The following is a 13,287-nucleotide window of genomic DNA, read 5'->3' as shown; positions in this document are numbered from 1 at the left end:
CTCTTAACTGCAATTTTCCTACTTTTCAGCTCAAGTAGTTCCAAGAAAATCATCCTCAGACAAACCAAATTTTTAAATTTGATATCTATTAACACATATGCCAACTTTTAGCTGAGTCTATGGGGTTAACCCTTTATGTACTATTTTGTTATGCATTTAGATGATTATAATGTTAAAAAAAAAAAAAAAAAGAGTTCTTAGAGACCAGTACTCTTTTTTTTTGGCCATCCCATGTGGCAGGTGGAATTCCCCCAACCAGGGATCCAATCCATGTCCCCGGCAGGGAAGTGTGGAATCTTAACCACTGGACCTCCAGGAAATCTAAGACCAGTATTCTTATCAATATTATATATCCCAATGACAGATGCTATTAATGAATCTAATGCTAACACCATAATCTGTTTTAAAATAATTCAGTGGGTGATAATATACCATGGTGAATGAAAACAGTGGTATAAAGTTACAATGACTTTAGTTGTAGTCTCATATCTGCTACTTCTCTACTGTACATATGACTTTGGGCAAGCCACCTAACCTAAGTCATAGGGTTGTAACCAGGATAAAGTGTAAGTAATACACTTAGCAGAGTGCCTGAAACATGATAAATGGAAAGCACTAAACCTTTTTTGATTATCTCCTAAATGCCAGGCATAATACTAATCTCTGGTGATTCAAGACAGATCAGTAATACCATTCAATCCTTGAAGAGGATTACAGCATAATCATGAGAAAGAAGAAAACTAAAAGCTATCTATATTTTTAAAAATTCAAATAGATTCTAATGGCTGATTATTTAATTTCATTAAATACCAAAACTTCAAATACTATACCAAATGACTTAATTTGCATATTGCTGATTAAGAAATAACAAGACATTAGTATCAACAGACTTTATACCCTTCACCCTTAATATCTGTCAAATAAATACAACATCCAAGTTATACATTTTTAAATCATTTTTATTGAACTGATTTTAATAACACTGTTTTAGTTGGTGGCAGCTGCCCCAGACCAAAACAAAGCCACTGTGAATGCTATTCAACATTCTCAAAGTAATCCCATTTGTTTTTGTACTTGGAATATAATTAAACTTTTGACATCACATAATCAAGCAAATAGCAGTGCATACTATGTTATTCAAAAAAACTTTATGCATTTCATTTAAAAAATCATTTTGCAAGAGGCTTCAGCTTTATCAACACATTCTATACTTCATGCTCTCAAAATAAAAGTGCCCTAAAACTAACCCTAAGGGTTTTTTTTACTGTTATTAATGAACACTATTCAGGGTTGTAGGAACTGAAATTTAACATTTTACAGTATAAGAGGCAATAAATTATTAATATCTGCTGACACAAATTCCACTCAGACTAAATACATCATTGCTACATTCAAAAGGACATTTGTAAATATTAATATGCTAATTCATATGCTGCAGTGCAAAAGAAGTGACACCCTAACAGTTTCCTGAGCTTTAGGAAATTAACAACATCTTTCTGACTGTGACACTCAATTTAAAATAGGCTCTTTATAATATGAAGCCATGTCAAAACTATACAATTAAATTAGGTTTTTAGAGAACTGAAAAGATTGGTCAGAGTTATGGTGGTTTAGGGTAATGAAAAAGTTTTCAAAGCAAAAGTATTTACAAAGCTACAAAGGACTGTGGATTTACATGTAGTATAAAGATCAAAGATAACCTGATTGCCAAATGACCACAATTACCCCTCTCTTTCAAAAATATTACACGGAAAGACTTTATAAGTTATCTAGCATTAAATATGCCAACCTGTAGAATATTATACATTTTAACACATTCTTCCATAATGCCCAGTAAGAAGGAACAAAAGCTAAAACATTAAAAATCGAGAAAATAAACATGCTTTTAGGAATGTTTTTGCAAGGGAATATGCTAGGAGAAGTGAAAATGATTTCTCATCAGAACTCTATATATCCTCAGAATTACAAAGACCGAGTTTCTACTTCAATTTTTTCTTCTGCTTGTATTGCGTCAGGATCAACATGAACGACTGGAGGTCGCAAGATAACTTCGGGCCCTCCACCATATATAGACTGTAGAAAATTCCATGTTTCTTCAGAAATCTGACCAGAATCTGCTCCTAACAATCAAGTACATAGAGAAAAAACAGTATTTACAAACTTTCATATTCATATTGCAAAAGCTTTCATAATGTACCCTCAATATGAATACTCTAGGAATAATTGAGAAGTTTCAGAACATGAATCTTCAGGCTATCAGCCCATATAGTTATAGGCTGCAACTTTATGGTCTGCCTTAAAAAGTTAGAGATTCTTTTACCTACATATTCTTCTTTTTAAATTAATTTTTATTGGTGTACAGCTGCTTTACAATGTTATATTAGTTTCTACTGTACACCAAAGTGAATCAGCTATATAGCCCCTCTTTTTTGGATTTCCTTCCAATTTAGATCACCACAGAGCATTGAATACTGAGTTTCCTGAACTACAAAGTGTGACAAATCACTAACAAGTGAAGGCTTAATAGTATTAGTCAAACTTACCTTGCCTGAGTATCACATTGCCACATTTGGTGACTGCAATTTTAGTGTTATCAATAGGACCTGGAGGATCTAAGTTAAAAGGCAAAACAAATAATCAAAATGTATAAATGCACCGAACAACTACATATTTATGAACCTGAATTAACGAAGGATACAACTGTTTAATCAGATTATTATATTATTATTATTTTTTTTTAGCGGGTTGGCAGAGCCAACTGAAGCTTTATTCTGAAAAAAAGATACTCGAATTGGATTTATTCTGAAAAAGATGCTTACATTGGCTTTTAGGTGGGGTCATGGGCAAAAGGGGCAACCCCAGGCAGTCGACTCCCCCCAAGGTGTGGGTGGAGGACAGGGGCGAAACCTCAGGTCTCCCATGCAGATGCTCCCCTGCACAGCTCCATCTGCAGGAGCCAGCGAGCGGGGGAAGGCTGGGAGGGACCGCAGAAGCCTTTCACTTGGACAGGACATCAGAGGACTCAAACACCAGCATCCCATCATGGGTCTCAATCTTCTTCACAACCACAGCCTTGGAACTGGTGCGGCTGAAGGAGCCAGGGCCCCCACCAGAGCCCAGGCTCAGGCTGTAGTTGAAGCCAGGGGTCCCGCAGGACGACATCAGTCCACCTGCGTAACCACTGGTGGTCTTGGTGTGGATACTCATGTTCTGCATCCCAGACTCCAGCTGGCTCTCCTCGCCCTCCAGCAGCTTCCTGTAGGTGGCAATTTCTACATCCAGGGCCAGCTTGACATTCATGAGCTCCTGGTACTCGTGCAGCTGCCACGCCATGTCCTGCTTGGCATTCCTCAGAGCAGCCTCCAGCTCAGGCAGCTTGGCCTGGGCATCCTTGACAGCCATCTCACCACGCTGCTCAGCGTCAGCGATGGCAGCCTCCAGGGAAGCCCTCTGGCCTTTGAGACCCTCGATCTCACCCTGGAGACAGCTGATGTTCCGGTTTATCTCAGAAATCTCCGTCTTCGTGCGATGAAGGTCATCCCGTGCTTCCCAGCCAGTGTCTGCAGCTCCTCATACTTGATTTGGTACATGGTCTCGGCCTCAGCCTGGCTGCCGTTGGCGATCTCGTCATACTGGGCCTTGACCTCAGCGATGATGCCGTCTAGGTCCAGGTTGTGGCTGTTGTCCATGGACAGGACCACGGACGTGTCAGAAATCTGAGACTGCATCTCACGGATCTCCTCTTCACACAGTTGCCTGTAGAAGTTGATCTCATCAGTCAGCCCTTCCAGGCGGGACTCCAGCTCTACCTTGTTCGTGTAAGCTTCATCCACATCCTTCTTCATGATGACAAATTCATTCTCCATGTCTGTGCGCTTTTGGATTTCATCCTCATACTTGGTCTCCAAGTCCTCCACCAGCCCCTGCATGTTGCCAAGCTCCACTTCCAGCGTCAGCTTATCCTGGGCCAGAGTTTCCAGCTGCCGACGGAGGTTGTTGATGTAGCTCTCAAACATGTTGTCTATGTTGCTCCGGGCAGTCTTCTGCTGCTGCAGAAGGTTCCATTTGGTCTCCAGAACCTTGTTTTGCTGCTCCAGGTGCCACACCTTGTCGATGAAGGAGGCAAATTTGTTGTTGAGGGTCTTGATCTGCTCCTTCTCCCGGGTGCGAATGGCCTGGATGTTGGGTCCACCTCCAGCTTGAGGGGGCTCAGCAGGCTCTGGTTCACGGTGACAGCTGTGATGCCCCCCAAACCTGGGGCCCCGCCGTAGCTTCCAGCCATACTCATGCCGGTGCCCAGGCCACCCCGGAAGCTGCTGCCGTGCCCACTCGGGGAAAGGCCGAGGAGCTGATGCGGGAGCCGGGCCCGCTGGTGAGGGAGCGGCTGCTGAAGGACCTGGGGGCAGAGGTAGACACCTTGTAGGACTTCTGGGTCACCGTGATGGACATGGTGGAGGCTGGAGAGGAGGTGAGGAGGCCGAAGCTGAGTAAGAGTCGAGGAGTTGAGAAGCTGCTTCTCCTAATCAGATTATTTTTAAGTCAGATTATTCTAGTCAGTTCTTAACTGTCTTATTCTGAGCTTCTTCCCTTTTGGGTCTTAGTTCCCCAAAACAGAACCAGGAAAGCAGACAAGTAAAGTTTTCTCACTACCATCCAAAATGTAATAAAAATAATTTCTTAACTATCCATTTGGGGATTACAGATTAAAATGCACTTTTAATGCTACAAAAGAACAATTCCTTTACAATTTAAAAAGAATGCAACTCTCAGGTTCAGACTGTCATTAAACTAAAAATATTATACAATGAAATGTTAAAATGTATATATATATATATATTTTTGGCTGTGCCTCAAGGTTTGCAGGATCTTAGTTCCCTGACCAGGGATTGGACCTGGATCCTTGGTAGTGAAAACACAGTATCCTAACCACTGGCTGTCAGGGAATTCTCAAAATGAATCCTTTTTTAAGAGGAAAAAACTTTGTTTTCCCCTTGAATACAAAAGTATAGTGCACCTTCATTATCAAAAAACTTTTAAAAGAAAAAAAGGTACAAGAAAGAAAAAAATACTGTGATCCCACTACAGAAAGATAGGCAAATTACTTTCACATCTTTCTGGTCTTTTTGCCTTTGTACATGTTTGCCTTTTTTTTTTTTAAAAAAAAAGTTTCCAACTATGCATACTATATTACAACCTTTTTCATATATCAAGAACATCTTATTTTTTAATTATTAAACACTGTTATACAAATAATTTTTAAAGGTCATATAGTATCCCATTGTAACAGATGCACCATAATTTAACCAATCTTATTGTTGGAAGGATTTAAAAAAATTTTTTAATGTTAAGATTGTAGGCTAGTTTTTATTTAGTTCCCTTATACTTTCCATGAATATGCTATAATTTGTGAAAGTTTTTAAAAATTAAAAATAACCAAAATATATGTATGATCCCTGATCTCTTGTTCAGTAGTTTAATTCCAAATACATATATTCAAAAAACATTGGTCAAGTAAACAAAAATTTTGCAAAGAATTTTGTCTTTCTGTTACACACTTACCTCCATCTTTACCCTTCACAAAACTTTCCCATTCTCTAAACCATTGCATACTGATGCAATAGAAAGTAGCTGGAGAGTCCTCCTCTTGGAATGCTCTGTTGAGCTACAGAGGAAAAAAAGAATCAGTCACTTAAAGTCTAAAACATGTTTTGTAGCAGAATACAACCATTCTACTTCATTATCTGATGAGGCCAACTCCTCATACACAAAGAATGTGATGTACATTGATGCTAAGTTATCTTAATAGGACATGTTAACACCTGATAAACATTCAATCAATCCATCTATTGAGTTTTAAGACAAAACCCTACAGATATGGAATAATTACAGACTTGCATTTTAAAAAACAGCTTTAAAAATACAGTTTTATTAAAGAATATTCTACCTACATTAACATAAAGTTCAATGGTTTTCAGTTTATAGTTCTGCAACCACTACCACAATCCATTAAAACATTTCTGACACCCTAAAAAGTTCCCTTGCACACATTTGCAATCAATCACTTCCTCTCAGCCCCAGGAAACCACTAATCTACTTTCCCTTTTTATAAAAACAAGTTTCATATAAATGGAATGAGACATCACATAGTCATTTTTTGTCTTCTTTCACTTGCATAATGTTTCTAAGATTCATCATATGCGTGCATCAGTAGCTCTACCTTTTTTATGCTTAGTTGTATTCCATTGTATGGATATACCACATCTTATCTATTTGGCACCAGATGGGTATATCAATTATTTCCCGTTTGGGACAACTACAACCAATTCTGCTATGAGTATCTGTGTACAGGGTTTTACAGACTTTAATGATCATTTCTCTGGTGTTGTATGAAAGTTGCTCAGTCTTGTCCAACTCTTTGCGACCCCATAGACTATACATTCCAGAGAATTCTCCAGGCCAGAATACTGCAGTGGGTAGCCTTTCCCCTCTCCAAGGGATCTTCCCAACCCAGGGAACAAACCCAGGTCTCCCACATTGCAGGCAGATTCCTTACCAATGGAGCCACATGGGAAGCCCCATTTCTCTGGAGTAAATACCTAAGAATGAGATTGCTGAGTCACGTGTTGCTGCTCCTGTTCAGTCGCTAAGTTGTGTCCGACTCTTTGTGACCCCATGGAATGCAGCATGTCAGGCGGAGTCCTGTGCTGAGTGGCTGTTTAACCTCTAAAAAATTTTCAAGTTGGTTGTCAGTTGGCACGTAACACTACATGCCCACCAACAATATTTATGAGATTACTAGTTTTCCACATTTTTGTCAGAACTTGATATTGTCCTCTTGTTTTAGTCATTCTAAAAAGTGTGTAATGGTATCTCACTGTAGCTATAATTTGCATTTTACTAATGACTAATGAGAATGTGTACTTATTCATATGCTTAGTTCAGTTCAGTTCACTCACTCAGTTGTGTCCGACTCTGCGACCCCATGAATCGCAGCATGCCAGGCTTCCCTGTCCATCACCAACTCCCGCAGTTCACTCAGACTCACGTCCATCGAGTCAGTGATGCCATCCAGCCATCTCATCCTCTGTCGTCCCCTTCTCCTCCTACCCTCAATCCCTCCCAGCATCAGAGTCTTTTCCAACGAGTCAACTCTTTGCATGAGGTGGCCAAAGTACTGGAGTTTCAGCTTTAGCATCAGTCCTTCCAAAGAAATCCCAGGGCTGATCTCCTTCAGAATGGACTGGTTGGATCTCCTTGCAGTCCATAGGACTCTCAAGAGTCTTCTCCAACACCACAGTTCAAATGCATCAATTCTTCAGCGCTCAGCTTTCTTCACAGTCCAACTCTCACATCCATACATGAATACTGGAAAAACCATAGCCTTGACTAGATGGACCTTTGTTGGCAAAGTAATGTCTCTGCTTTTGAATATGCTATCTAGGTTGGTCATTAACTTTCCTTCCAAGGAGTAAGCATCTTTTATTTTCATGGGTGCAATCACCATCTACAGTGATTTTGAAGCCCCCAAAAATAAAGTCTGATACTGTTTCCACTGTTTCCCCACCTATTTCCCATGAAGTATTGGGACCAGATGCCATGATTTTCATTTTCTGAATGTTGAGCTTTAAGCCAAATTTTTCACTCTCCTCTTTCACTTTTGTCAAGAGGCTTTTTAGTTCCTCTTCACATTCTGCCATAAGGGTGGTGTCATCTGCATATCTGAGGTTATTGATATTTCTCCCGGCAATCTTGATTCCAGCTTGTGTTCCTTCCAGCCCAGTGTTTCTCATGATGTACTCTGCATAGACGTTAAATAAGCAGGGTGACAGTATACAGCCTTGACGTACTCTTTTTCCTATTTGGAACCAGTCTGTTGTTCCATGTCCAGTTCTAACTGTTGCTTCCCGACCTGCATACAGATTTCTCAAGAGGCAGGTCAGGTGGTCTGGTATTCCCATCTCTTTCAGAATTTTCCACAGTTTATTGTGATCCACACAGTCAAAGGCTTTGGCATAGTCAAGAAAGCAGAAATAGATGTTTTTCTGGAACTCTCTTGCTTTTTCAACGATCCAGTGGATGTTGGCAATTTGATCTCTGGTTCCTCTGCCTTTTCTAAAACCAGCTTGAACATCTGGAAGTTCAAGGTTCATGTGTTGTTGAAGCCTGGCTTGGAGAATTTTGAGCATTAGTTAACGCTCATATAGTAAGAATAATGCATATTACAATATTTTGCTTATTTTCAAACTGGAATATCTGTCTTCTTGAGTTAAATGAATTCTTACATAACCTGGATATAAGTCCCTTGATGGTAAGTGATTTACAAATGCCTAGAACTGGATTTACAAATGCCTAGAACTGGATTTCAGAGAAGGCAGTAATCTTGCCTGGAAAATCCCATGGATGGAGGAGCCTGGTAGGCTGAAGTCCATGGGGTCGCGAAGGGTAGGACACAACTGAGTGACTTCACTTTCACTTTTCACTTTCATACACTGGAGAAGGAAATGGCAACCCATTCAAGTGTTCTTGCCTGGAGAATCCCAAGGATAGCGGAGCCTGGTGGGCTGCCGTTTGGGGTTGGACAGAGTCAGACACGACTGAAGCGACTTAGCAGCAACAGAACTGGATTTGGGTCTACCTTCCTAATGTACGTTTCTTCTAGTATCAGCGTTGCTGGTCTTACTGATTGTCCCATTAACTGAGATGATATACCATCCCACATTACCTCTGACAATGTAACTAACTTTACACAAAATAAATGAAGAAGTGGGGTCACATCCATAAGATTCACCAACTTTACCATATGTTATTGTTGTTTAGTAGCTAAGTCGTTTCCAACTCTTTAGCAACCCCATGGACTGTAGCCCACCAGGCTCCACTGTCCATGGAATTATCCAAGGAAGAATATAGGAGGGGGTTGTCAATTCCCTCTTCAGGGGATCTTCTTGACCCAGGGATTGAACCTGCATCACCCGCATTGGCAGGCAGATTCTTTACTACCGACCATCACCTAAAAGTCACTGGTCTACTGAATACTGTTTTTGTGCCTAGGTGACAAAACACTGTGGGTCTGGTACTGTCCTATATGATGCAGTATACACCCCAAACTGTAGAGTCCACGGGGTCACAAAGAGTCGGTCAAGACTGAGCAACTTTCACACAACACCAAAGAAATGATCATTAAAGTCTGCAAAATGCTGTACATAGGGTTTTCTTAAACATTTGACACAAATGATAAAAACCTAAAACTATTGATATAATACTAACATGTAATCCTCAGACTCCATCATTTTTCTAAATCATCCAATAATATTGTTTATAGTCAAAGAATCCAGTTAAGAATCACCTAATGAGTGATTCCTGCCAGTCCAGTGGTTGAGACCCTGCACTTCCATTTCAGGGGGCGTAGATTTGATCCCTGGTCCAGAAACTAGGATCCCACATACTGCATGATCAAAAATGCACCCCTCAAAAGAGAAAATCCCAAGAATCACCTGCTGCATATAACTTCCCATTTCCTTTCAGTTTAGTTGCTCAGTCGTGTCCAACTGTTTGAGACCCCATGAATCGCAGCACGCCAGGCCTCACTGTCCATCACCAACTCCCAGAATTCACTCAAATTCACTCCATCGAGTCGGTGATGCCATACAGCCATCTCATCCTCTCTAGTCCCCTTCTCCTCCTGCCCCCAATCCCTCCCAGCATTAGAGTCTTTTCCAATGAGTCAACTCTTCGCATGAGGTGGCCGAAGTACTGGAGTTTCAGCTTTAGCATCAGTCCTTCCAATGAACACCCAGGACTGGTCTCCTCTAGGATGGACTGGTTGGATCTCCTTGCAGTCCAAGGGACTCTCAAGAGTCTTCTCCAACACCACAGTTCAAAAGCATCAACTCTTCGGCACTCAGCCTTCTTCACAGTTCAACTCTCACATCCATACATGACCACTGGAAAAACCATAGCCTTGACTAGACACACCTTTGTTGGCAAAGTAATGTCTCTGCTTTTCAATATGTTATCTAGGTTGGTCATTAACTTTCCTTCCAAGGAGTAAGCGTCTTTTAATTTCATGGCTACAATCACGTGATTTTGGAGCCCCCCAAAATAAAGTCTAACACTGTTTCCCCATCTATTTCCCATGAAGTGATGGGACTAGATGTCATGATCTTTGTTTCTGAATGTTGAGCTTTAAGCCAACTCTTTCACTCTCCTCTTTCACTTTCGTCACTTTAGTTCCTCTTCACTTTCTGCCATAAGGGTGGTGTCATCTGCGTGTCTGAGGTTACTGATATTTCTCCTGGCAATCTTGATTCCAGCTTGTGTTTCTTCCAGCCCAGCTTTCTCATGATGTACTCTGCATAGAAGTCAAATAAGCAGGGTGACAGTATACAGCCTTGACGTACTCCTTTTCCTACTGGGAACCAGTCTGTTGTTTCATGTCCAGTTCTAGCTGTTGCTTCCTGACCTGCATACAAGTTTCTCAAGAGGCAGGTCAGGTGGTCTGGTATTCCCATCTCTTTCAGAATTTTCCACAGTTTATTGTGATCCACACAGTCAAAGGCTTTGGCATAGTCAAGAAAGCAGAAATAGATGTTTTTCTGGAACTCTCTTGCTTTATCCATGATCCAGCGAATGTTGGCAATTTGATCTCTGGTTCCTCTGCCTTTTCTAAAACCAGCTTGAACATCTGGAAGTTCAAGGTTCATGTGTTGCTGAAGCCTGGCTTGGAGAATTTTTAGCTTTACTTTACTAGTGTATGAGATGAATGCAATTGTGCAGTAGTTTGAGCATTCTTTGGCATTGCCTTTCTTTGGGACTGGAATGAAGATTGACCTTTTCCAGTCCTGTGGCCACTGCTGAGTTTTCCAAATTTGCCGGCATATTGAGTGCAGCACTTTCACAGCATCATCTTTCAGGATTTGAAATAGCTCAACTGGAATTCCATCACCTCCACTAGCTTTGTTCATAGTGATGCTTTCTAAGGCCCACTTGACTTCACATTCCAGGATGTCTGGCTCTAGGTGAGTGATCTCACCATCGTGATTATCTGGGTCGTGAAGCTCTTTTTTGTACAGTTCTTCTATGTATTCTTGCCACCTCTTCATAATATCTTCTGCTTCTGTTAGGTCCATACCATTTCTGTCCTTTATATAATACTATTATTTGCCAGCAAAGGTCCATCTAGTCAAGGCTATGGTCTTTCCAGTGGTCATGTATGGATGCGAGAGTTGGACTATAAAGAAAGCTGAGCGCTGAAGAATTGGTGCTTTTGAACTGTGGTGTTGGAGAAGACTCTTGAGAGTCCCTTGGACTTCAAGGAGATCCAACCAGTCCATCCTAAAGGAGATCAGTCTTGGGTGCTCATTGGAAGGACTAATGTTGAAGCTAAAACTCCAATACTTTGGCCACCTGATGTGAAGAGCTGACTCATTGGAAAAGACCCTGATGGTGGGAAAGATTTACGGCAGGAAGAGAAGGGGACGAGAGAGGATGAGATGGTTAGATGGCAGCACCAACTTAATGGACATGAATTTGGATAATACTCCGGGAATTGGGAGGCCGGGCATGCTGCAATCCATGTGGTCACAGAAAGTCGGACACGACTGAGCAACTGAACTGAACTGAATACTATTATAATTTATTTTGAAGCACACATTATCCGAAATTCAGCAAGGAAAAGTCCCTTCAAGCTGGCTTCTCTGTACTTTTGACATTTCCCCATCATTCTTCAAAAACTTCTTAACTTTTTGGAATAGTATGAAATCCCAAGCTCATCTTGCAATTCTCTTGCCTCAGCCCTGAAAGCAGCCATTTCTCCAAGGAGGGCTGGTCACTTTGACTACAGAAAGATGTTTAGAAGCGAAGATCTGAAGAAAGCTGGGTATGCTCAATCCTACTGGAGTTATCCAGGCCTTTTCAGCAACAAGAGTTAGGAAATTAATTTAGGTTCATCATTCATTTCTATATACATGTATGCATACACACATTCATAGCTCCATATGTATGTGTATGGGCTTCCCAGGTAGCCTAGTGGTAAAGAATCCACCTGGAAATGCAGGAGACTTGGGTTTGTTCCCTGGGTCGGGAAGATCCCTTGGAGGAGGAAATGGCAACCCACTTCAGCATTCTTGCAAGGATAATCCCATGGACAGAAGAAACTGGCGAGCTACAGTCCAGAAGGTCCCAAAGAGTTCGACGCGACAGAGCATGCACACATATATGCATATGTCTGTGACAGTGAGTTCACAAAGATATCTACAATTTTAATCCAATAACAAAGAGTCCATCTTAGTTTTTTCTCTTTCAGTATTTGTAACTCCTTTATTGGACAATAAGAAATCTGGCTCTCATTATGCCTCTATTATCTGATCAATCCTACACATGGAATCAATCCCACACAAGGAATCAGTCCCTCAAATCTGCCACCACCACTTTGCTGTGCCTCCTCACATATCCATCTCCAGCCAACATGGAAATCCATTTCTATGTCGCCTGTGCTCCAACACCCTTGACCAGGCCCACACTACTACAAAAAGCTTTCTTTACCTTGTCTGGGCTCTGAAACCCCACTGTGAGCCACTGTCCCTGCTCCTATCTCTAGTATGGCAGCCTACCCACCTTCCATATTTCCTGAAAGTCAGCCATGGTCTTCTTGATCTTCACTGACCAGTACTTTTAGTAGTTATTTAACTCTTGCATTGCCTGTATTCCTATTCTACTCAAAATACTTAGAATGGCTTCTATTGATCAAACCCTAATGGATACAGTCATTAGCCATCTATTTAAGTATTCATGGAATGACCTATTTTTAATATTCAACTAAAATTTGCCTCTTTATATTTAGGAAGCAAATGAGGCTCAAGAACAATAAATCAATCCACACCTGTAATATTCTCCTGTGTATGTAAAAATGTCTTTATTTAGGCAAGGGCACACACAAAAAAACACCTCTAAATCTATGAAAAGAAACAGGTATGTGTGAAGAGAAGTGTGTGTCCCCAACATGAAATGTACTATTCATCTGTAGTATCTACCCAATAACTTCTCCCCATCTTTTACTAAAAAAAAATCTCAGTTTTCCCTTACAGAATTATCCCTCCACCAATATAATTTGAACAGGAATACAATGAACATGCCTCTCAAGTGACCCAAACTCTAGTAGGATTCTCTATTAGGAATTCTAATAAATAAATAGTTGGAGCCGTTTTACTGACAGTACCAGTTTGAAGAAACTTACTTCCTGCTACCTAGACAAATTGAAGTGTATTCTTTCTCTCCATAAAACCTGGTTAT

At 40.9% G+C, this 13,287-nt stretch overlaps 1 protein-coding gene and 1 pseudogene across 4 annotated transcripts in view; both read right to left on the bottom strand.

Annotated features, from left to right (window-relative positions):
- Positions 1-944: 944 nt before the first annotated feature.
- The window catches only part of USP33 (ubiquitin specific peptidase 33), a 64,687-nt gene continuing 52,344 nt past the window's right edge, over positions 945-13,287 (bottom strand). For all 4 annotated transcript variants that reach the window (XM_040232527.1, XM_040232528.1, XM_040232529.1 and 1 more), the window contains 3 exons: positions 5,560-5,662; positions 2,544-2,612; positions 945-2,120 (listed from right to left, as the gene is read on the bottom strand). In XM_040232527.1, coding sequence (XP_040088461.1) covers positions 1,963-2,120; positions 2,544-2,612; positions 5,560-5,662 — 330 coding nt within the window. In that variant the 3' untranslated portion in view covers positions 945-1,962. The remainder of the gene's footprint in view (positions 2,121-2,543; positions 2,613-5,559; positions 5,663-13,287) is intronic.
- On the bottom strand, positions 2,731-4,747 carry LOC120856976 (annotated as a pseudogene).

Source organism: Oryx dammah, unplaced genomic scaffold, assembly GCF_014754425.2.
Source record: "Oryx dammah isolate SB20612 unplaced genomic scaffold, SCBI_Odam_1.1 HiC_scaffold_28, whole genome shotgun sequence".
Classification (NCBI taxonomy): domain Eukaryota; kingdom Metazoa; phylum Chordata; class Mammalia; order Artiodactyla; family Bovidae; genus Oryx; species Oryx dammah.
The sequence above is the reverse complement of the archived record's forward strand: the minus strand, read 5'-3'. Positions and strand labels throughout refer to the sequence as shown.